Here is a 25,994-nt window from a genome sequence, read left to right as displayed (position 1 = left end):
TATAATCTCTATAGTGATCTATAAAAAATGATATGAGGCAGCATATCACACTCATTCCTTATGGCTCTACTACCTGTGCCAACAGGGTGGGAGCAAACATGTGCTCAGCAGAAGTACCTGGACCTTGTATTTTATTGAGTGTGACTCACGCTTGCTTCCTTCAATAATTTCACAAGAGTGGACACATGGGTTAACTTTAAGTTTAGAAAAGAAAGAAAGCAAGAGGTTTCTCAATGAATATTCTGTCGACCAGAATTTCAGTTAAATCATAGGCATCAAAAACAGAAGTAATGAACTTAGTCAAATTGTACAAAGTAAGCAATTTGGAGGTCTCTAAATTGGAAATCTAGAGTTTGTTGGACTATAAGAATTCTTATTCCAGTTTTTATAAATTCAGCGGCTGTAGTGATAGTACTTGCCTGGTATGCAACTGACCTGCTTTCAGTACCCAGTACTCTAGTTGGTTGCCCAAGCCTACCAGGAGTGATCGCTGGGTACAGAATCAGGTCTAAGCCCTAAGTGTGACCTCCCAAAATAAAATATAGTAAAAGAAAAATGAAAGGGGCTGGAGAGATAGTACAGTGGGAAGGGCACTTGCCTTGGAAGTGGCCTACCCAGCTTCCATGTCCAGCATCCCATATGTTCCCTCGAGCCCCACCAGGAGTGATGCTTGAATTCAGAGTCAGGAGTAATCCCCAAACTCTGCTGGGTGTGGCCCCCAAAGAAACAAAAAAAGTCAAGGGTAAAATATTTGAATTAATGCTCACAGAATTCTCTAAGTCTCTTCAGGGTTATATAGAACACAAATTGCAGACCATAAATTTAATAATACTTTTCTGAAGGAAGGTCTGCAGTACTTTGTTCTTTCTATTTTATATTTATATGTTCACTTATATTCTTAAGACATTACTGTATTTTTAACTGAAAATAAATCAATAAATATGGGCCATGGATGTGCCTCAGTTGCAGAGCACTTGCCTTGCCTGTGAGGCTCTGGATTAGAAAGAAAGAAAGAAAGAAAGAAAGACAGAAAGAAAGAAAGAAAGAAAGAAAGAAGAAAGAAAGGAGAAAGAGGAAGAAAGAGAGGAAGGAAATTAAAGAATTGATTTTTCTATTTTTGCGGGGAGGGTAGTGCCTCTAAGCAGAGCTCAGGGGTCTAGAGCTGACCACTTCTGGCAATATTCTGGTAAATAGGCACTTCGTTGATGGTGGGGCCTGAGAATGCTATACTACAAGGATCCTGCTGTTTGGGGGTCTACCAGGGCCACCCCCATTGCACTTGGGGACCTCCAGGGCCATACCTGGTTAAGTTTGAGAGGCCCTGTGTTTCAGGGATCTGATTTGGGTTGGGAGCATGCAAGGCATGTGCGCTAATCCCCAGACTATCTCCCTCGTCACCAACCCATTTACTGACATTTCTCAGGAACTAGCAGATGAATAAAGATAAACTGTTGTTCTTATGCGTGTTGTTCTGGCTGTGCTCAGGGCTTCCTTCTGGCTGCACTCAGCGATCACTCAGGCAGTGCTAGAGGGACCATGTGTGATACGGGCGCTGGACCTCTGATTGATTGCATGACAGGCAAGCTTGTTACTCTTGTCTTCTCTCTGGTCCTTTTGAAGCACACACAAACTAGCTTGAACTAGAATGATGTCATTTTGCATTCAACAAACAGGGTAGACAGAGTCTTTTCACATGATCATGAAAGGTAACAGGTCTTAGCAGTCATGAAAGGTAACAGGTCTTAGCAAATACCCTCAAGTTTGATACCATGCAAATCTTACTTTCTGTCTGTGACCAATGTGCAGTAAGATTAGAAAAAACAATAACACGCCAACTGCCATCTGACAGGCTGAGTTGACAACTGACTGTGTGACTTCACATATTGTCATTCCTCAGTCCTTTTGCATATGTAAACACGAGGCACACCTCGTTCTAAAAAACAGCTGCTGATACAAATGCAAACAGTCCGCGTGAAGACTCCATAAGGAATAGGAGGAACCAGGAAAGTCTTCTTGAGAATCATTAAGAAGCAAATTGATTACATCTTGTCTATTAGGTGAGTTTCTTTCCTTTCCCTTTGATTCTACTGTTAAAGACTCTGATATTTAGGGAGCCACTAAGTATGTGCTTTAAATGAATGGAGAGACAGTCGATATGACAAGGACAAAAAGGACCGTAGCCATCTGTCCCGAACTTCTCAACATCTAAGGAGAGACTCAGAACTCTATCTTTGCTCTTCATTAGGATATTGTTGTATGTGTATTTTGCTGTTTTTTTTTTTATAAATTAAGTAATGTATGATTGAAATATTTATGGATACCAATGTTTTGCCAGGCTCTCCGAGAAGGAGAGTCTGTCAAGCTACCGAGAATATCCTGCCTGCATGGCAGAGCCTGGCAAACTCCCTGTGGTGTATTCGATATGCCCAAAACAGTAACATTAATGGGTCTCATTCCCCTGACCCTGAGAGAGTCTCCAGTATGGCAGTGTTGGGAAAGACGAATAAGGAGAGGCTGCTAAAATCTCAGGACTGGAACGAATACTGGTGCCTGCTTAAATAAATTGATGAACAACAGGATGACAGTGATACAATGATACAGTGATACCAATGTCTTATTTGTTTCATGACCAGAAAATGGAAGGCAAATATTTTGATTGTGATTCTGTGGTTTATAATACTATTAATAATGATTTCTTATGTATATAATTCTATAGGTACTAATGTTTTAAACCCATAACAACTGGTATAAATATACTGCTTTTTTCTGCTAATGAGGTTGGGGGTGGGGGAGTTTTACACATGGCTTTGCTCAGAGATCACTCCTGGAAGGTTTGGGGAGCCATATAGGGCGCTGGGGATTGAACCCGGGTCAGTCATTTGCAAAGCAAGTGCCTTCCCCACTGTTCTATCTCTCTGGCTCTATGCTCCCTTTCCTGAGCATCCTCAGCTGGTGCAGTATTGAGAAGTGTTTGGGTTTCTGAAATGACTCTAGGGGGAAACTCTTCTCCTTATTGGAAAAAGTAGAAGCCCCTGAAGAGTGGCAACAGACGAGCATGTGAAGAAGGGCTCACTGCTTTGAAACGGTCCTGGCAGCATGCGGCCTTTCATGGAACACGTGTGTGAATTGACATGCAAGTGGGCATCAGTTTTTTACATCAACAAACTGGAATATGGCACGAGTCAGCAATGGAGGAAGAAGCAAAGGAAGGAAAGGGAGGGGAGAAAGACCTAACTGTGAAGAGAACAGTTAGGAGCAATGCTGTTAGAACCCAAAACGGGGGTTTGGTGGGGGAGATAGACCATGGAAAAGAACCAGCAACAAAGAGACACACCTCCTCTGGGTTGCTTTTAGTGAACAACCACATACCTGGAGAGAAGGTTTCTAGGGCACAAGAACACTCTGCTTTAGGGCGCTTAGCAGGGAAAGCAGTTGGTAGGCAGGACAAGGGAGAAGTAAAGTCATTCCTGGGCCAGTGTCTCCGCTGTGGAACGGGTCTGTGTGCCAAATGGATGACACAGCCTAGCCTGGAGTCCTCGCCTTTGTTCATGCCGAACATGTGGTCACAGCTGCTCGTCACAGGAGAGTTGGTGTAGTTTTGACTAAAAGGAAATGCTTACTGTGCCCTGTGAACTCAGCCTTCTAAAGCAGTGTGGAAAGAAACACGATCCTCCCATGAAAATGTCTGGGTCTGAAGAAGCAGGGTGGGGTTATATACTCTAGAGTGTTGTTTGTGGTGGGACCCCTCCAAATGGTATTGAGGAGTCTCTGGGGCCACTCTTGGTGACCCGGGGTCAGCTAGACTGGGAGTGTCCAGGGGGTTGGTACTGTTTGGGACCTGGGAGGCCCAGGGAGACTTACTTAACAGGCACAAATTTAACAAATTAACTTCATATTGTTACAACAAAAAGGCAAGTGGGCTTATAAGAAATAGATCAACAGAAGTCAATTTGTGATTATTGTTATATCTCACGGTGGTGTCACTAAAGCCATTTTCTGAGGATTTACTAAACTGACGGTACTAGTTGAGCCTCCTGTGTTATTGTTTTTGCTCCATTACCTTGGTGGCCTTCTGTGGAACTGCCTTTTCTAATTTCAGATTCTTCTGGTGCTACTTGCACTTTAAACTATTCTTGGCCTTGAACTGGAGTGATAGCACAGCGGGTAGGGCGTTTGCCTTGCATATGGCCTACCCAGGTTCAGTTCCCAGCATCCCATATGGTCCCCTGAGCACCGCCAGGAGTAATTCCTGAGTGCATAAGCCAGGAGTAACCCCTGTGCATCGCTGGATGTGACCTAAAAAGAAAAAAAAAAGAATCTCTCTAATATAGTGATCTCCACTGGACATTTGACTCCTTTCTTTGTCAGATGAAAGCATGTGGTTTGGACTAAGGAGACCCTGACTCCAAAGCCTTTTTGTACTCACAATGAGCAACCACTAAGTTTACAGATTTTTGTGCTTCTGTTAAGTTCTTGGACACTTCCAGCTTCATGGTATCATAAAAAAACACATTTAGTCATGGGTTCTACATTCCATTGCAGTGACATCTGGATATGTTCATTATGGGTTGCCTTTACATTATTTGAGAAATTAGTCAGCCAACCAAACAGCCACGCCTATTGCCACTGTATTTAGCATATTTTTTTTTTTATCAAGGACATACTCTAGACTTTCCTTTTTCCTGTTACCATATAAAATGCTGGTACTTTTGCAAATGCTAAGTAATGAGCCACCTAGCATTTTGTTAAATTTGTTTACCATATATTCCTAAGAACATTCATATTATTATCCTAAAAGAAACATGGACAAAGATGTGTCTTTTGAATAATTGAATCAGTTTTCTCCATGAGTAAAAATTGCCAGAATATGATTTGAGTCATGGGTTTCCACAAGGCCAATTCTATTTCTTTCCTATTATACTGTTACATATATTATTTAATTGCCAGATTACGTGTTCTCCTACCAAGGTGATGGTAATATTTCAGAAATAATAGGTTATACAATTTCTATCACTGTTCTAATGACATTTTACAAGTAGAACAAATAACTCTCAATGTTTTATACATCTGCCAAGATGCTGAATAATCAAAGCAATCTAAGAAAAAGGAAGCAAAACAGAGGCATAACATCCTTTGACTTCAAACTATAGTATAAAGCACAATGATCTCACAATCATCCTGTTGTTCGTCGATTGCCTCGAGCAGGCACCAGTAACGTCTCCTTCGTCCTAGTCATGAGATTTTAAAAAGTGCCATATTCAAGGCTCTTTCAGGGTTAGGAGAATGAGACCCATCATTGTTACTGGGGGATGGCATATTGGGTACGCCATGGGGAGTTTGCTAGGCTCTGCCATGCGGGCAGGTTACATTCAGTAGCCTGTCAGGTTGTCCAAAGTAAGAATGAGATAATCATAGTGTGTTTTTGGAATAAAATGAGGCATATACACAAATGGGCTAAAATAGGGAGTCCATCATAGTAAATCCATTCATGCGTGGATGTCCAGTCAATTACAGAGGGGCCAAGACCATACAAAGGAGGAAGGGAAGTCTCTTCAACAGATACTGGGAAAACTTGACAGCCACAGGCAAAGAAGAAAGAAGGGAAAGAAAAGATGAGATTGCCATTTAACGATGGCCACAGAAATGAACTAAAAATGAATTAAAGATTTGGATATTAGGGAGTGGTGAGACAGTATAGAGATTGGGGTGCTTCCCTTAAATGTGACTAACAGCTGTTTGCTTCCCAGTGCTGTATAGTCCCTCAACATCAGTGGGTGCAGCCCTGAGCACCTAAGGGTGAGTCTTTGAAGGCCTCCGAGAACCTCCAGATGGACCCAGGTAATTGTCCACCTGGACATCACAGCAATGTATCCACTTGATGCAGGGCTTGATGGCTGAGAATCACTGGGAGTAACCCTTGAACTTCTGGTCTCAGTTTGAGGAACCCAGAGAAAATGAAAGACTTGGGTTTTAGTTCTAAAACCATAAAATTATATAGAAAAAAAACGTGGATAGTGCGCTCTAGTACTTCAATATTAGAGGTGCATAGCAAGACTCAGCTTCAACATCTTTAGCAAGAGATTTTTTTTTTTACAAAAACAACCAAGAACAGTCAAATGAAAGTGCATAAAATTATAAAGATTTTACAGAGAGAAAGAAATTACCACAGAGAAAAGCGGAAAGGCAGCCCTGCAGTTGAGAGCCAAATATGAAAGTCTTTTGCATGTCTCAAATTGGAGCATCTTGACTTCTTAGAAGACATTTTCTGTGAGGTCTTTGGATACAAGTTATAAGTAGATACGGTTTAAAGAGTTCAAAATTAAACCTTTTGTTTACTCTTCACAGAGCTTCACTATTTTATTACTTTTTATTTAGGGATTCAGTTCCTGAATCCTAGGAAAGAAAGGAATATTGTCTTCATATTAACCCGTGAAAGCCAGATTTCTAGATGATGATGCTAATAGTAGTTAATACTTATAATAAAATTACTTAGTGCCTACAAACCATTACTTTTGGTGTTTTGGTCATTGTTTTGTATTTCTAGTCTTGAACTGTTTGAACATCTGATCATTTATTTTAAGGCCATCTTGAGCCAGCTCTTACAGTCAGTAAAAACCAATTTATCGATGGCTTATAACTAGTTATAAACTATAAAATTAGAGCAAGTATAATCCAGAGAGAGAGAGAAAAAGAAAGTTTTTAAGTCTACACCAATAGCTTTATTCAACAATATATACTTTGTATTTGCCTTTTGTGATTATTCAGGGGCTGGAGCGATAGCACAGTGGAAAGGTGTTTGCCTTGCACGCAGTCAACATGGCCGATTTGAGTTTGATTCCTCCGCCCCTCTCGGAGAGGCCGGCAAGATACCGAGAGTATCTCGCCCACACGGCAGAGCCTGGCAAGCTCCCCGTGACGTATTCGATATGCCAGACACAGTAACAACAAGTCTCATGATGGAGACGTTACTGGGCCCGCTGGAGCAAATCGATGAACAACGGGAAGACCGTGACCGTGATCATTCAGAATCTGCTTTCCCAGGTCTGAACTTATTTGAACAGTTCAAACCAGGCTGAAGAAAGTGATCTCTTAAAATTAAAATTAGACCCAAGTTGGCAACTGGAGTGCTTATTATAGCTGGCAGGGCGCTTGCCTTGCACATGGCGGACCCAGGTTCAATTCCCAGCATCCCATATTCTCCAGAGCCAACCAAGAGGGATCCCTGAGCTCAGAGTCAGTAGTGAACCATGAGTACCCCTAGAACGACCCCTCACCTCCCCCCAAAAAGAAAAATAAATCGGACCAAGTAATATTGGTTGTATACTTTTAAGTGAATGAATCAAGGTAGTTTTTACTGAATGAAACTTACTTAGACAGATGTGAGCTAGGGAGAAGGAAAGGAAATAAGTGTCCAAGAGAGAATACAACAGAACACCATCTTGAAAGAGTAAACAAGCGAAGAGACACAGGGAAAAAATGTATTCAAGGGATAATAAGGGAGCAAGCCCACACAGTTAAGAAACAGAGACATGCAAGTGAGATATGTGTTTAAGGGAGAGTACAGGCTTGTGGAATAAGCTATACATCTTTCTTAGATGTTTCATGACAGGCCCAGAGGTGCCACAAATGGGGCCGCCCTGTGGATGCTGGGGTTGGGGTGGGTATTAGAGATTAGACTTAGGTCTTTATGCATGGAAGGAAAGAGCTCCTGATCAACTTGGCGTTACGGAAATCCTGTAATATTCATTGGTATCTAAACGGTCATTGTTCAGAGAGGAATTCTGTTGTATTAGTGACCACTGACCTACACCTGTGAATACAGAAACTATATATAGCCTAGGCGAGGCATCGTCAGTGAAGTGTCACTCTTTATAGTGTGCAAATATAATTCTGAATGTTTGTTGAGACTCTGCCCTTAGTTCCTGGCCAGGCATATCTAAATAGGAAGTTGCAAGTCTGTCAGGCACCCTGAGGAAGTATACTGAGGCAAACTTTGGTGCTCAGCACTGAGAGATTTCTAGCCAAAAGTTAGTAACTGATGAGGTTGGAATTCTCCAGAGCAAACTATATCTAAATGTGGTCTCCTATCTATAAAATATAACTGCTTTATTTCTGAACTTCTTTCTTTTTTAAAAAAATTTTTAATTTAATTTTTTATACACTTACAAATTTTCATGATTGTTTCAATCAAACAATGTTCAAGTTTGAAATGTAATCAAATTGTCCAACTTTATTGACTTTATGGGTATATAGGAACCTTCATATAGGAGCATTGAATGTTATGGCAAGGTTTCTAGATTAGGAGCTTGTTTAAAAGAAGACAATGAAGAAGACCAGAAACCCCTGTGTAGGGCATGTGTGTGGAAAGGCATCAGTATATTTGAAAGGGCAACTAGATTGTTAGCGGTATTGGATCACTGATTAATCTTCCTGACTTTAGAATGGCTTATTGCATCTGATGGGAGGATACAAAGATGATGATCATCATGGAGACAGACTTTATTTTGGTCGAATATTTTGAATAGCTTGAATTTACTTGGAGAGTAGGAAAGAAATCATGAGAAGTAGTCATTGCAAAGGACAAAAAAAAAAAAAACCACCTTGATGGTCAAAACAAGATTTCTTTTCTATTCTGTGGTAGACTTCTATTTTAATTACTGTCATGATAGCACAGTGGTAGGACGTTTGCCTTGCATGAGGCCTACTTGGCCAACCCGGGTTCTATTCCTCCACCCTTCTTGGAGAGCCTAGCAAGCAACCAAGAGTATCTCGCCTGCACGGCAAAGCCTGGCAAGCTACCTGTGACATATTCTATATGCCAAACACAGTAACAACAAGTCTCACAATGAGACGTTACTGTGCCCGCTCAAGCAACTTGATGAACAATGAGAGGAGGGTGCTACAGTGCTACAGTCGAGGAACTGAATGGTTGGCATTTCTTAATAGAAGACCAAGGCAAGTCTAGTCACATAAGCTCTTTTTTTTTCTTTTTGGGTTATACCCAGTGATGCTTAGGGGTTACTCCTGGCTCTCTACTCAGGAATTACTCCTGGTGGTGATGGGGGGCCCATATGCGATGGCGGAGATTGAACCCAGGTAGGCTGCATGCAAGGCAAATGTTCTACCTGCTGTACTATCACTTTGGCCCCAGTCACATAAGTTTTTAGTTGTAGAACTCTGGTCTCTAAATTGTGTCTGCTCAAATATGACACTTAGCTTTCATCTGAGCATGGATAGTCCAGAAAAATCTGATTTTATAAGGAGGATATAACATATATAAGCTGCAAGTCAAATTTTTTAAATTTTGGGTCGTACCCGGAGATACACAGGTGTTACTCCTGGCTCTGCACTCAGGAATTACTTCTGGTGGTGCATGGGGGACCATATGGGATGCTGAGAATCAAACCCAGGTCTGCCTCATGCAAGGCAAATGAACTACCTGCTGTGGTATCACTCCAACACTGCAAGCCACGTTTTACTTATAAATTTAGCATTATCTTTGGAGGAACTGCAGTGGCTTGTGACATAAGTTGGAGAAATAAAATTACTCATTTAAGTAAAATGGAAAAAAATCTAAAGATATGCTATCAGGAGATATAGTTTGTTCTGGAGAGCAAATACATGGTCTCCTATGTATAAAATATCACAATCACAATCACAAATCATCCTGTTATTCGTCGATTGCCTCGAGCAGGCCCCAGTAACGTCTCCTTCATCCTAGCCCTGAGATTATATTCAAGGCTCTTTAGGAGAAAGAGACCCATCATTGTTACTGGTATTTGGCATATTGGGTATACCAAGGGGAGTTTTCCAGACTCTGCCCTGTGGGCAGGCTACATTCGGTAACCTGCCAGTTTGTCCAAAGTAGGAATGAGATAATAAGATGTCATAATAAGATGTCGCGTGGCCACATTTGCGGCCGCGTGGTTCCAGGATCTGGGTTTTATAGTCTCTGAGTCTTGGCCGCTGATGGGATTACACGGCGCCAGGGGGCCAGTTGGTGGGTGTGACCCCTGCCTACTGGAATATGGAGGATCTGGGTGGAGGATGCTCGGCCCAAATCCGAGTAGGCTTGGAGATTTCAGCCCAGGAACCCGCGTGACTTTGTCCCTCTGCCAGTACCTTTATGTGTGCGGAGAGTGGTCTCAGCATGGTGGTGGCTGGTCCTGGAGGTCTTTGGCTGCCGGAGCCCTGGTCGGGGTGGGGAGGAAAGCTCAACCCGCTCCCCTCCAAGGGGTCCCGGCGAGCGAGGACAGTCAGGCGCGGGGGCAGAAGACTGCCTATATATATAAAATATAACTGCTTTATTTCTGAACTTCTTTCTTTTTAAAAAATTTTTTATTTTGATTTTTATACAGACTTACAAATTTTTATGATTATGATTCAAACAGTGTTCAAGTACCCATAGCTCCACCAGTGCCCTTTCTCCACCACTGATATTCCCAGTTTCCCTCCCACCAACCCCACCCCTTCCCACCCCTTGCGTCTGTGGCAGGCACATTCCCTCTTACTCTCTCTCTCCTTTTGGGTGTTATGGTTTGCAATAAATGCACTAAGCAGTCATCATATTTGGTCGACAGTCTACTTTCAGCACACATCTACCATCCTGGGCAAACCCTCCAACCATCATTTACCCATTGATCTCTTCTCCATCCCACCTGCCTTTTCCCCCCAGCACATGAGATTGGCTTGCAAGCCTTGGGGCCATCCTCCTGGCCCTTATCTCTACCATTCTTAGGTGTTATTCTCCTATGTTACTTTAAATTCCACAGATGGGTGCAGTCATTCTGTGTCTGTCCGCTCTTTTTGACTCATTTCACTTAGCATGATACTCTCCATGTTGATCCACTAATATGCAGATTTCATGGATTCATCTTTTCTAACAGCTGCATAGTATTCCATGGTGTAGATATACAAAGATTTCTTTAACCAGCCATATGTTCTTGGGCACTCATGTTTTTTTCCAGACTCTGGCTATCGTAAATAGTGCTGCAATAAACATAGAAGTGCAGATGTCATTTCTACTGTACTTTTTCACATCTCCGGTATATATTCCCAGAAGCGATATTGCTGTGTCAAATGGGAGCTCAATTTCTAGTTTTTTGAAAAATGCCCATATTGTTTTCCCAAAAGGATGGACCAGTTGGCATTCCCACCAGCAGTGAAGGAGAGTCCCTTTCTCCCCACATCCATGCCAACACCAGTTGCTTTTGTTCTATTGGATGTGTGCCAGTATCTTTGGCGTGACATGGTATCTCATTGTTGTTTTGATTTGCATCTCCCTGATGATTGGTGATGAACAGCATTTTTTCATGTGCCTTTTGGTCATTCAGATTTCTTCTTTGAGAAAGTTTCTGTTCATTTTCTCACCCCATTTTCTGATAGGGTTGGGTGTTTTCTTCTTGTAGAGTTCAACCAGTGCCTTGTATATCCCTGATATTAACTCCTTGTCAGAGGAGCATTGGGTGAATATCCTTTCCCATTCCCTGGGCTCTCTTTTCATCCTGGTCACTGTTTCTTTTGAGGTGCAGAAACTTGTTAGTTTAAGATAGTCCCATTTGTCTATCTCCGTTTCTACTTGTTTGGTCAGTGGCATTTCATCTGTAGGGTAACATTGCTTTGTCCTTCCACAAGAAGCTTAGGTTTATCTGGTTACACCCATCAATCTGGTTACACCCATCACAGTGTTCCTGAAGCACTTCCACTTCCATTGTGTTTATGTGTAAACAGTCTTCCCTATGCTCTCCTTTCCACCCAGTTAATCAGCTTTCCCCTTAATCAGACTCTGTTAATTTGTAAGATCAGTTTCCCAGAAATCTATGATTTTATATGTATGAGAGAAATATTGCCTTTCTCCTCTCCTTATGCCTTATGAACAGTTTACCTTAAAGTAATATCCTTTTTGTATAGATACAGGAAGACCATTAACATCATGCTTTGTAACAGGATTTGATTGGCTTTGAATATTATTCACTCCCGGGCATCTGCTTTCTCGACTTAAGCCTCAGTTGCCCTTAGTTCCTAACACCCCAAAAGCAGGGTCCCGACGAGGGACTGAATAGACCCAGGGCAAGCGGTGAGCTACCCTGGCAGCGAAATGGGCCAGGCCAAAGTGTAAGAGTTTGATCATAGACAAATGCTGTCATGATCCAAAGATAACGACGAGACTAGGATCCTGCTAGGGGTGGGAAAGACTATCTGGCCTGAGCACTGTAGTCTGAGATCAAGATGGCCCTAGGAGAGCAATTCTATAAGTTTAAGATATTTCTTACTGTATCAATATAAAATGATTTATATTATATATGCTTATATGCTTGTCAGACAAGGAGAGGAGAGACACACCCGTGGGATTCCGCTCTAGGGTGGATCCTCCTGCTGAGAAAGGATCTGTCTTAGGAGCGGCTTTCCCTGAGGCTAAGAGTTCTACCCCTATCGCACCTAAGTGTAATTGTTCCCCCAATTCCTCTTGGAGAGAGATATAATGAGACTGTAGATTGGGCAGAGGGGAGCAGAGACAGAAGCAGAGACAGACAAGAGAGATTGGTGTAGATGGAGAGAGGAATGAAATAAACTGCTACTAGTACCAACCAGCCTGGCCCTCGTTCCTTCCTCCGCCTTACCATCGCTATCGACCTCCCTGGGTGGGAGAAGGGTGAGACTACCGAACGCGGGCGGCGGGAGAGATAGAGCACCGCTGCTGGGTGCAGTGCCCCTTTTGTGTGAGTTTATACATCATCTTTGAAGATAACTTTACCTTCAATGTCGTGGAGGGTTTTGCTGACCTTTTCCTCAGTGTACTTTATGGATTCTAGTCTGCTGTTGAGGTCTTTAATCCATTTTAATCTGACTTTTGTGCATGGTGTTAGATAGAGTTCTGAGCTCAATTTTTTGCATGTAGCCGTCTAGTTTTGCCAGCGCCACTTGTTAAAGAGGCTTTCCTTGCTCCACTTCACAATTCATGCTCCCTTATCAAAGATTAGATGATCATATATTTGAGGGTGTGGGTAAGTATATTCCGTTCCATTGGTCTACTGCTCTGTCTTTGTTCCAGTACCATGCTGTTTTAATTACTACTGCTTTGTAGTACAGTTTGAAGATGGGCAAGGTTATTCCCCCCTCCTCCCCTATATTTTTTCCCCCAAGAATTTTTTTAACTATTCGTGGGGAGTTGTTGTTACATATGGACTTCAGGAGTGCTTGATCAATTTCTTTGAAAAATGTCATGGGTATCCTTATAGGGATTCTATTGAATCTACATAATGCTTTGGGGAGTATTGCCATTTTGACAATGTTAATTTTCCCAATACATGAGTAGGAGAGATGTTTCCATTTCCCTTGTGTCCTCTTTTATTTCTTAAAGTCACGTTTTGTAGTTTTCTTTGTACAGGTCCTTTACCTCCTTGGTTAAGTTGATTCCAAGGTACTTGGTTTTCTGCATCATGATTGTGAACAGGATTACCTTTCTCATGTCACTTTCAATTCTCTCTCATTATTTGCATATAGGAAAGCCATGAATTTTGGGGTATTGATTTTATAGCCTGCAGCTTTACTATACAGGTCTATTTTTTCTAGGAGTTTTTTGGTAGAGGCTTTGGGGTTCTCTAAATACAGTATCATATCATCTGCGAATAGTGAGAGCTTTATTTCTTCCTTACCTATCTGAATGCCCTTAATATCTTTTTCTTGCCCAATTGCTATTGCAAGTACTTCCAGTACTATATTGAATAGAAGTGGTGAGAGTGGGCATCCATGTCTTGTTCCTGATCTTAGAGGGAAGGCTCTTAGTTTTTCTCCATTGAGGATAATGTTTTGCCAGATAAAACATGCTCCACACGCTTGGACGAGCCTCACGCATGAAGGAACCGGCAGAGGAATCCAGGTGCGTGGGTCCTGGGGCTGAGATCTTCAAGCCTGCTCGGATTGGGACTGGTCCTCCTCCACCCGGATCCCCCATTTTCCAGTAGTTTGGCAGTCACACTCACAGACTATCCCCAGCACTATGTAATCCCATCAATGGCCAAGATCCAGAGACTATAAAACAAAACTCCCAGAAGCGTGTGGCCGCATATGCGGCTGTGTGACCTCTTAGAGTCTAGTTCTCCTTCTTGGAGAATCTGACAAGCTACCGAGAGTATCCTGCCCATAGCAGAGCCTGGCAAGCTCCTGTGGCATATTCAATATGCCAAAAACAGTAACAGTGACGTTAAGTTATTTATATGGGCCTTTTATTCCTTCCTGAGAAATGCTTGCAGAGCTATAAATTTCCCCCTTAACACTGCATTAGCCATGTCCCACAAGTTCTGGTAGCTCGTGTCTTTATTCTCATTTGTTTCCAGGTATCTTCTGATTTCTTCCTTGATTTCCTTCCTGACCCTCTCATTGTTCAACATTGAACTGTTTAATTTCCAGGTGTTTAATTTGCTTCTCCATTTTTGTGTGTGATTAACTTCTATCTTCAGTGCAGTGTGGTCTGAAAAGAGACGATGCAGTTTATATTTTTTCTGATTTTATTGAGATATGTTTTGTGGCATAGCACATGACTTATCTTGGTAAATGTTCCATGTGTACTGGAAAAGAATGTGTATTCAGTTTTTGGGGGGATGAAAAGCCCTGTATACATCTATTAGCACTCTCACTTAAAGCCAGTACTTCCTTGCTGAGTTTTAGTCTTGCTGATTTATCAAAAGGTGATAGGGTGGTGTTGAGATCTCCGACTACTATTGTGTTGCTACCAATGTCCTTCTTGAAGCCTATTAGTTGTTTTAAGTATTTTGCTGAACGTTCATTGGGTGCATATGTGTTTTACACAGATGCACTATTGAACTTATTCATCAAAGATTATAATATTTTGAATGGATTATTTTTAGTAAATATATATTTATATTTTGCAGGTGAACCACTTAGTTCCTCATGATGTCTGATGGGGACTATGATTACCTTATCAAGTTTTTAGCACTGGGAGATTCTGGAGTAGGAAAGACCAGTGTACTTTACCAGTACACAGACGGCAAATTTAACTCCAAATTTATCACGACCGTGGGCATTGATTTCAGGGAAAAGAGAGTGGTAAGTTCTTCATCTTGCTATACACAATTTTCTCTCTCAGTCAACATTTGCTGTCAATTTAGTTAGTATTATGGTAATTAGAAAATCTGAGGTTGGAATCTAGAGTTAAAGGTGATATACGAAAATGTATTTATGGCAATGTGATTTAAAATGCTGTCTGGGAGATGCAAATGGAAACAACAATGAGATATCTATCATCTAACACCACAGAGACTGGTACACATCAAAAAGAGCAAAAACAACCAGTGCTGGAGTGATGTGGGGAGAATGGTACTCTCTTTCATTGTTTGTGGGAATGCTGACTGGCCCAGCCCTTCTGGAAAGCAATATGGGCATTCCTCAAAAAACTAGAGATTGACCTTCCATATGATCCAGCAATACCACTTCTGGGAATATATCTCAGGTGTGCAAAAAAGCACAGGAGAAATAATATCTGCACCTGTATGTTTCTTGCAGTTCTCTTCACAATAGCCAGAATCTGGAAACAACCTGAGTGTCTGAGAATAGATGACTGGTTAAAGAAACTCTGGTACATCTACAGAATGGAATACTATGCAGCTGTTAGAACAAATGAACTCATGAAATTTGCTTATAAGTGGATGGTCATGGATAGTATCATGCTAAGTGAAATGAGTCAGAAAGAGAGAGAAAGACATAGAATGACTGCACTCATCGTGGAATATAAAATAACATAATATGAGACTAACACCCAAGGACACTAGAGTCAAGGGCCAGGAAGATTGCTCCATGATTGGTAGCCTGCCTCATGAGCTGGGGGAGAAGGCAGCTGGGATAGAGAAGGGATCACTAAGTCAGTGATGGTTGGAGAGATCTCTCAGGATGGAAGATGTGTGCTGAAAGTAGACAAAGGACAAACACGATGATTGCTCAGTATCTGTATTACAAACCATAATGCCCCAAAGTAGAGAGAAGTTAAAAGGAAATTGTCTGCCATAGAGGTAGTGAGAGGGGCGAGGTGGGGGTGTCTGGAGGGATACTGGGGACATTGGTGGTAGAAAATGCACACTGGTGGAGGGATGGTTATTCAATCATTTTATGACTGAAACTCAGTCATGAAAGCTTTGTAACTTACATCTCACTGTGATTCAATAATGTGATTAATGTGATTAAATAAATAAATGCCATGCTGAAGAGAGTGATATAAAGCCATTTTGAAGGCGAAGTAAGTCATGGAGAAGATGATTCTTTAAATTTTCCCTTGGTACACTTGTGTCTTGCATCTTCATTTCTGAACTTTATGAAGTTAGTGTATCATTGTTGTGAAACCTAAAAACCACCCTACCTCTTCTGCCCCTGAGCTCTCTCTCACTTGTTAAAAATAAAATTAATTTTTGACATTTTAAGCTCATTTTTATACTGATATAAAAACATAGAAGTAATCAGTTTAAAAATCACAAACACCACACTAGGAAAGAAAGTTAAATCCTGTTGCTTTTGGGGCTGGAGAGATAGCACAGCGGGTAGAGCATTTGCCTTGCACGCGGCCAACCCGGGTTCGATTTCCAGCATCCCATATAGTCCTCTGAGCACCGCCAGGAATAACTCCTGAGTGCCGAGCCAGGAGTAACCCCTGTGCATTGCCAGGTGTGACCCAAAAAGCAAAAAAAAAAAAAAAATATCCTGTTGCTTTTGAACTTGTCTAGTCCATCTCTCTATAAACCATGACAAAGTGAGTCTTATCATAGCATTGCAAAGTGTCCACATAATTCATTACTATTATATAGTATATGATTATATGCAAAAAGTATCTCCATCCAATTCTATATCCACTTAGAATGCAAAGTTAGAAATTTAGGACGAACTAGTCATCTTTTAATATAAAGCAATTGTGAAAAAAATCAGCTAATAGCATAAAAATAATATTCAATGCATTAAGAGACATGGCAGAGCCTGGCAAGCTCCCTGTGACGTATTTGATATGCCAAAAACAGTAACAACCAGTCTCAGAATGGAGACGTTACTGGTGCCCGCTCGAGCAAATGGATGAACAGCGGGAGGACAGTGCTACAGTGCTACATTTTAAGAGAAAGAGAAAAGGGCACCAAGGTAGAATTAAAACTACCACCATTCATAACCAATGCTCTACTGAACAACTAACATATATATATATATAAAATAAATGTTCCAGGCTCGGCGGACCCAGGGACAGAGCTTCTCTGCTTGCTCCCACCACCACAGGTGACAAAGGGATTCTAATCAGGAGCCCCACCCTACCCTGCCCTGTCTGCTTCCATCAACCACCCAGGGATCGAATTGTGCACAGGAGACCCACCCTACCCAGATAAATACCCCACTGGCAGATTTCCACTCTCGACACTACTTCCACTACCCAGCCGTCGCCACACTCCAGGACGCTTTCCGGACCCGCGCGGCCGCAAGCGGCCGCGCGACACATCATAAGACACTAAATACCCATCTTCTGGAATTGTCGTACCATATTTGATAGGGTTCAAATATGGTAACACCTACAAGGGTGATTAGAGGCCACCCCAAAAGCCTCTATCCCTCTCGGAAAGACTGGCAAGCTACCGAGAGTATTCCGCCCACACGGAAGAGCCTGGCAAGCTATCCGCTGTGTATTCGATATGCCAAAACCAGTAACTACAACTGGTCTCATTCACCTGACCCTGAAGGCTTCACCGACATGGCAGCACTGAGAAGGATGAGAAAGGAGAGGCCGACAAAATCTCAAGGCCGACGTAGTCTGCCACAACGAAGGAAGACAAAAATGATCGTCTGTACTTTCAATGCACGTACGCTAGCATCAGATGCATCCATCGAGGACCTGATGGTACAAGCGCGAATGATCAAGTACGACATCATTGGTCTGACCGAGACAAGAAGGCACGAATCTCACCATGCTGTTTTCGACACCGGAGAAGAATTGTTCCTCGGAACATGCGATAAAAGAGGTGTTGGAGGCGTCGGTGTCCTTGTCAACACAAACTTGGCCAAGAGCATTGATTCATTCGAATGCCTAACAACCCGAATCGGACGTTTACATTTGAATAGATGTGGCTCACTGCCTGCAGTTTCTATCTTCGTTGTCTACGCACCAACATCTCATTATGATGAAAGAGAAATCGAGAAGTTCTACATGGAGCTAGAGAAGTTCTATAAAGAAGACCACACCTTCTACAAGATCATTGTGGGTGATTTTAATGCCAAGATAGGACCGAGAAGATCAGCTGAAGAACTTCACATCGGGACCCATGGCCTAGAATGGAACGAACAGGGTGAGAGACTGTCTGAGTTCATCATGTCGACCAAGACCATTCATGGTAACTCACAGTTCCAGAAGGCAGAATCTAAACGATAGACATGGGAGTCTCCCGGTGGACGATTCCACAACGAAATAGACCACATCATATTCAATAGACGGTTTTGCCTGACTGATGTCGCTGTTGTCCCAAAATTTCGAACGGGATCGGACCACTGTCTCCTTCGTGCAAAATTCTACTTCACAGAGCGAGGAGAAAGGGCTGCAAAGTTCAAAAAGAGAACTCCCAGAATGACCACCAACTGGGAACTCTTTGGTACTATTGCGGCAACATGGGAAGATGCCATTGTTGACAACATTGACGAGGAATCGATCGACTGGTTCAGCACCTCCATGAATGTGCGAGGAACGCCAAGAGAGAGATAGCCACAAAAAGTCGCCTATCTTCGAAAACTCTTGAGCTAATTCGCCAGCGTGGTTTGGCGCATGCCTCAGGCAACTGCAAGCTAACGTCTGAGCTTGCAAAGCAGTGCAGAGATGCGATCAAGGAAGACCTCAAAGAGAGAAGAGCAGAAGTACTGATAGATGCGGCAGAAGCCGGGAAAAGTATTCGTAACGCCCGCCTGTCCTTCGCCAACTATAAGACCAAGATGACTGCCCTCCGACGTCCTGATGGATCCATCACATCCTCCAGAACGGCAATGGAGAAGATTATCCATGACTTCTACTCAAATCTCTTCGATAGCCATGTCCACTTGCCGACATACCAAATTCCACAGGATGGGTATGTCGTTCCTAACGTTCTCCCTTCCGAAATCCGCCATTTCGTTGGTAAAGAAGCAAACAGCACCCGGCCCAGACAAGGTCAGACCTGAACACCTGAAGAACCTGCCGTCAGTACTCATCAATACACTGGCTTGGCTCTTCACTCGCTACCTGTCTGAATGCAAGGTTCCGTCCCAATGGAAAACCAGCAGGACCGTACTACTGTTCAAGAAGGGAGACATCCATGACATTGGCAACTATCGCCCGATCTGCCTATTGTCTGTCATCTACAAGTTGTTCACTCGAGTCATCCTGAATAGGATTGGCAGAACACTAGATGAAGGACAACCATGCGAGCAAGCAGGGTTCCGCAAAGGATTCAGCACCATCGACCATATCCACACGGTAACCAAGCTCATTGAGGTTTCTCGGGAGTTCAAGATGCCGCTCTGCTTAACGTTCATTGATTTAAAGAAGGCCTTTGATTCTGTTGAGACGGAAGCGGTCATTGAAGCCCTAGCCAATCAGGGCATTCAAGCCCAATACATCAGGATCCTCCGTGAGCTGTATTGCGGATTCACTACCAGGATCTCACCATTCTACAAAGAAGTGATCGTTGATGTCAAGAGAGGGGTGCGGCAGGGTGATACCATTTCACCAAAACTCTTCAGTGCCACCCTCGAGAACATCATGCGACGACTGGAATGGGAAGGAATGGGAGTGACGATAGATGGTCGGCAACTACACCACCTCCGCTTTGCTGATGACATTGTTTTAATAACACCAAACATCAGCCAAGCGGCACAAATGCTGGCCGACTTTGACCGTGAGTGTGGAAAGGTAGGACTACAGCTGAATCTTACGAAGACAATGTTTATGAGAAACAGCCTTGTTCCTGACGCCCCATTCGCTCTCAATGGAACGACCATCTCCGAATGCAACAGCTATGTGTATCTAGGTCGAGAGGTCAACATGAGAAATGACCTGGCACCCGAGCTGTGCAGGAGGAAGAGAGCGGCTTGGAACGCCTTCAAGAACGTCGAAGAAATAGCTAAGAGGACGAAGAACCTCCGGCTCCGGGCACATCTCTTTGATTCCACTGTTCTTCCTGCATTAACATATGCCTCAGAGACCTGGGCCCTACGCAAACAAGATGAGAACGCCATTCAGGTCTCCCAAAGAAGAATAGAAAGAGCTATGCTTGGAATAACACGTTTCACTCAAATGAGAGAACGAATCCGGAGTTCTGACATCCGTCGACGATCAAGGATCAGGGACGCTGTCTCATATGCCAAGGTGTCGAAAATCAGATGGGCTGGTCACGTAATGAGATTTAAAGACGACCGTTGGACTAGAGCTGTTACTGATTGGATTCCACGGGATGTCAAGAGACCACGTGGCCGCCCACCTACCAGATGGTCAGACTTCTTTGTCAAGATCATGAACGATCGGTTTGAGGCCCTCCATGTTCCCGGAGCGAAGAGATGCCATTGGGCTACACTAGCACGCGACAGGGACAAATGGAGACGTTACTGGCGCCCGCTTGAGCAAATCGACGACTAACGGGAAGTTAAGTGATTAAGTGAAATGTTCCGTAGAGGTGGTGAGAGAGGATATCCCTGTATTTTTTTTTTCAATGAATTGTATTGGATCACCATGAGGATCAGTTACAAACTTTCATGGGTGATAATGTTTCAGTCATACAATGCTTGGACACCCATCTCTCTACCACTGCACATTTTCCACCACCGTTGTTCCCAGTGTCCCTCCTGCCACCCCCATCCCATCCTACCCACTGCCTCTGAGGCAGGTATATTCCTTCTTACTCTCTCTCTCTTTGAGTGTTATGATTTGCAATACAGATATTGAGAGGTTATCATGTTTGGTCATTGGTCTACTTTCAGCACACATCTCCTGTTCCGACTGATCCCTCCAACCATCATTTTCTTAGAGATTTCTTCTCTATTCCAGCTGCCTTCTCCACCCACCCCCACCCCCTGCTCATGAGGCAAGTTTCCAACTATGGAGCAATCATCCTGGCCCTTGTGTCTACTGTCCTTGGGTGTCAGTCTCATGTTATGTTATTTTATATTCCACAAATAAGTGCAGTCCTTCTATGTCTGTCCCTCTCTTCTGACTCATTTCACTTAGCATGATGCTTTCCATGTCTATCCACTTATATGCAAATTTCATAACTTCATCTCTCCTAACAGCTGCATAGTATCCCATTGTGTAGATGTACCAGAGTTTCTTTAACCAGTCATCTGTTCTCAGGAACTTGGGTTGTTTCTAGATTCTGGCTATTGTGACTGGTTCTACAATAAACCCTTGTATTTTTTTTTTTTTATCGTAGAGAGAAAACCTTCAGACGTTCACCATTAAGTTTATTTATTTATTTATTTATTTATTTTTCTTTTTGGGTCACACCTGGCAATGCACAGGTATTACTCCTGACTCTGCACTCAGGAATCACTCCTGGCGGTGCTCAGGGGACCATATGGGGTGCTGGGAATCGAACCCAGGTTGGCTGCGTTCAAGGCAAGCACCCTACCCGCTGTGCTGTCACTCCAGCCCCTCACCATTAAGTTTAAATTGTGAGTTTTTTGTAGATCCTGTTAATCTAGTTGATGATCTTCCCTTTAACACTAAATTTATTGACTGTATTTAAGCTATTTAATTTTACTTATAAATAAGTAAAGGGGGTGATTCCTACCATCCCCTTCACTTGTCATCATGATTGTTGTTGCAATAGGAAGCTGTTTGAATTTTTTAAAAAATTTTTATTAGTGAGACACCATGAGGTACGGTTGTAGACTTACAAATTTTTGTGCTTGGGTTTCAATTATACAATGATCAAATACCCATCCCTCTACCAGTGCCCATTTCCCACCACTACGGATCCCAGTATCCCTCCCATCCCCATCTTTTGTATCTTTTGAAATATGTTATTGTACTTCACAACTTTAGAACTTCTATTTAATATTCAGAATTTAAGTGAAATTATTCTTCTGATTTTCTTTAATTTTAAATACATGATTTTTGTTAGTTTTTAAATATACTTACAATAACTGATTTAATACATTTGTCTAGTAAGTTCAATATCTGGACTTCCTTAGGAATTATTTCTATTAATTGTCCGTCTCATCTCCAGCAGGAATGGGTCATAGTTTCTTATTTCTTTGAATATCTCATCAATTTTTTTGAAACTGGACATAATATAATGTGGCAACTCCAAAAATCTAGATTTCTCTCTGCTCCCAGGGTTTCTTATATTTGCTGTTTTGTTGTTGTTCCTACTGTTTGCTTAGTGACAGTCCAAATATAATTCTGTAAAGTCTATATTCTTTTTTGTATATAGCTGCTGAAGTGTCTGTTCAGTGAATTTACTGACCAGCAATGGGTGAACAATGTGTTTCTTAATTTCATCAAAATGACATGCCTTTCAGCCTTCTCTGATGGATGTAGTGTGTGCATGGAGCATATCTGTTTCGGTACATATGCTTAATGTTCTTGTAAGTAGTTCAGGGCTTTATCTCAACATTCACTTTCTACTTAAGAAGCTCCTCTCTTTATTTGTGTCTAGTCATATAAAAAATTTCAAGGAATATTTTTGAGTGTTTTAAATCTTCTTGTGTACATTTTATTACCTAATCTTTTTTTCCCCCTTCATTCACTCATTATTTATTTATTTGGAGGGGAGGGTTGTACATTGGGTCACACCCAGCTGTGCTCAGGACTTTCTCCTGGCTTTGTGCGCAGGGATCACTCCTGATGGTGCTTGATGGACCATATGTAGTGCTGAGAATTGAACTGGCACCAGCAGTGCAAGTGCAAGGCACACACTTGAACTGCTTGCCTTATGGTTTGGTCCCCTATTTTTAATTAAAAAATTTTGGGGGGGTTAGACTTATGTCACTGTCACTGTCCTCCCGTTGTTCATCAATTTGCTCAAGCGGGCCCAGTAATGTCACCATTATGAGACTTGTTATTACTGTGTTTGACATATCGAATACGTCATGGGAGCTTGCCAGGCTTTGCCATGGAGCGAGATACTCTCAGTAGCTTGCCAGAATGCTACCTATGGTAGCTGTGGTGTTGAATAATTAATTCCGAATGATTTTTTCCCAAGAGGGTGGGGTCTTCCAAGCAGTGCTGGGGATTGACTGTACCCCAAAATAATAAGGGGACCATGTGGTACAGGGAATTGAACCTGGGGTCTCTGCACAAGAATTACCTCCCTTCTCTTGAACCTGAATGTTCTGAATGAAAATCGGGGAGTTTTCAGATAGTTCTCTGGGGATGAGTCTTTTTTGGCATCTCCAAACCAGTTCTGCTTTCACTACTGACAGTGATTGCCAGGTCAATTATTTTTACAATTACCCTTATGGTGACTCTGTTGATTTTCAAGGCTACTGTGATTAGAACTGGGGCTGGGGAGTGAGGGTAGAACCAGTTAAAACACCGCAAAGCTGGGGCTGGAGCAATAATACAGTGGGCAAGATATCTGCTTGCACACAGTCAACCGGGGTTTGATCCCCAGCATCCCAAATGGTCCCTGGAACCCTGGGTACAGTGCCAGGAGTCAGCCCTGAGCATCCTGCTGGGTGTGACTCCAAAACCTGAAGCAAAACAAAATAAAACCCAAGGAAACAAATAAGAAAACTGGTAACTCAAAGCGTATTGCTTTTTAACTGATATTTAGTCATTTTTCCGCCCCTTGAATAAACATCTTGGAATGTTGCAAGTCTTTGTTAATTCCCAGAATTCTTAAAAAGTTCATTTTGACAACATGTACCAAGAATTACTTAAATGGAGGAAAAGATTTTGAGATTTTTCTCAGCCATTCCAGAAGTGCTTCCTAGAACATCATTTAGATAGGAACAGCTGATTTTACAGATAGGTTGGGGAAAAGCAAATCACTTAATCACTTAACTTCCCGTTAGTCGTCGATTTGCTCGAGCGGGCGCCAGTAACGTAAAAGCAAAAAAATAAATAAATAAATAATACTATTTCCTGACATTAGTGACATCAAGGTACTTTAAGGAAGGGGATTATTACCTTGAATGCAAATTATGGATAATTTGTATACTTCATGAGATATTTATAAAATATAAATATATACTTGGAATGTAAATTATTGTATTATCCAATGACAGGCACTTGGAATAAAATACAAAGAAAGTTGTATTCTAGATGAGATTTTCTTTAGTAGTTTAGGTGTTTAGTGGGGTGCTATTGAATGGAAAAGTGAAAATGCAGTGGCCTCAGAAGTTCTCTTTCTCTCTTTTGTCTTGTGATTTTAGGTATACAGAGCCAATGGGCCAGATGGAGCTGGTGGAAGAGGCCAGAGAATCCACTTGCAGTTGTGGGACACGGCAGGACAGGAGAGGTAGGAGACACTGTGTTCTTCCCAGAGAAAGAGATGACATTTATACTCTTAACACAGTGCCCTGAGCAAGAAAAGCCCAGCTGATTGCTCCTTTGCACCTGGATAAAATATGCTGCCAGATTAGCAGGAATTTTATCAGTTAAAATGATAATAGTGACTTTGTTCTATCTTAGGTCAATCAAAGGAAATAAAAATGAATTCTTTCAAAACTGAAAATCTTATGGACTTTCTTCTTTTTCTAAGTTGCTTCTCCTAACACCTTTCTCTGTTTACTTTTTTTTTTCTTTTCGGGTTACACCTGGCGATGCACAGGGGTTACTCCTGGCTCTGCACTCAGGAGTTACTCCTGGCGGTGCTCAGGGGACCATATGGGATACTGGGAATTGAACCTGGGTGGGCCGTGTGCAAGGCAAACGCCCTACCCGCTGTGCTATCTATCCAGCCGCTCTCTGTTTACTTTTGCTGCCAACTCAGCTACAAAGAAGACTGTGGAATGATATGCATTGTTCTTACCTGATTTTTTTTTTAAATTTTATTAGTGAGACACCATGAGGTACAGTTGTAGACTTACAAATTTTTGTGCTTGGGTTTCAATTATACAATGATTTTTGAAATCTAATGGGATGTACAGTGGTATTAACTCATATGGACAGGAATTGTTTGACCAAAGTAAGCCACATGAAATCATGATGTAAAATTGCTCTTATGAACCACAGTTTATGCACTTGCAGTTTCCTTGAAGGATTTTGTTTTCCTTTTTATTATGGAAACATGAGAACACATATAGAAGTAGAGAGAACAGTATAATGACCCCATCTACTGATTTCCCATTTTCAACAGCTGACAAGTTGTGACCAACCTCAGTTCATGTATACATGTTATCACTTCCCTTCCTCCAGATTATTTTAGACATTGATAATTCTGTGTTATCTCTAAAAGATAAGTGTTCTTTTTTTTTTCTTGGTAAAAAAACAACAACTTTGATTAGGAACAGATGAGAAAGCCTAATGTAGCAGATGATAAATTTATCTCAGTATTTTGAGCTTTTTTTTTTTTTCCTGGAACCTATACCTTTTAGTTCCTGGCTTTGAATGAAGGCAAAGTCTGAGGAAACTGCTGGAGGGAGGAAGTGAGGAGATAAACCTCACAAGTGAGGATAAACCTTGGCAAAAAGAGTGCTGAGTAAATATAAGAACAGAGTTAATGATGGAAGGCCAAAGAAATGATTATTGGAAATCAGATTCTGTAGAAAGTAAGACTTAAAACTTGGACTACATTATAATGTAAGTCAAACCAAACTTTCCCAAGACTCTGCAAATGCAAACATACACACAGCCAGCATCATTGCTTTAGTCCTATTTCACTCTTTCTCTTTGTTTCTGTTTTTTTGAATCAAACCTGGAGATGCTCAGGGATGCCAGGGATTGAACCCTGGCTCGGCTGCATGCAGATTCCCTACCCACTGTACTGTCACACACGCCACTATTTTACTCTTAATCAGACAAAATAAATGCTTGGCTGATACTACAGGAT

General features: G+C 42.1%; 1 protein-coding gene across 1 annotated transcript in view; it reads left to right on the top strand.

The window, feature by feature from the left end:
• Positions 1-25,994, top strand: part of RAB27A (RAB27A, member RAS oncogene family) — an 85,978-nt gene that overhangs the window by 37,959 nt on the left and 22,025 nt on the right. The window contains exons 4-5 of the mRNA XM_056115597.1: positions 14,892-15,066; positions 24,376-24,461. Of these exons, the coding sequence (XP_055971572.1) occupies positions 14,911-15,066; positions 24,376-24,461 (242 nt within the window). The 5' untranslated portion in view covers positions 14,892-14,910. The remainder of the gene's footprint in view (positions 1-14,891; positions 15,067-24,375; positions 24,462-25,994) is intronic.

This window comes from Sorex fumeus, unplaced genomic scaffold, assembly GCF_029834395.1.
Source record: "Sorex fumeus unplaced genomic scaffold, SorFum_2.1 ptg000029l, whole genome shotgun sequence".
Taxonomy (NCBI): domain Eukaryota; kingdom Metazoa; phylum Chordata; class Mammalia; order Eulipotyphla; family Soricidae; genus Sorex; species Sorex fumeus.
Note: the sequence above shows the minus strand (reverse complement) of the source record. Positions and strands in the feature narration are given on the sequence as shown.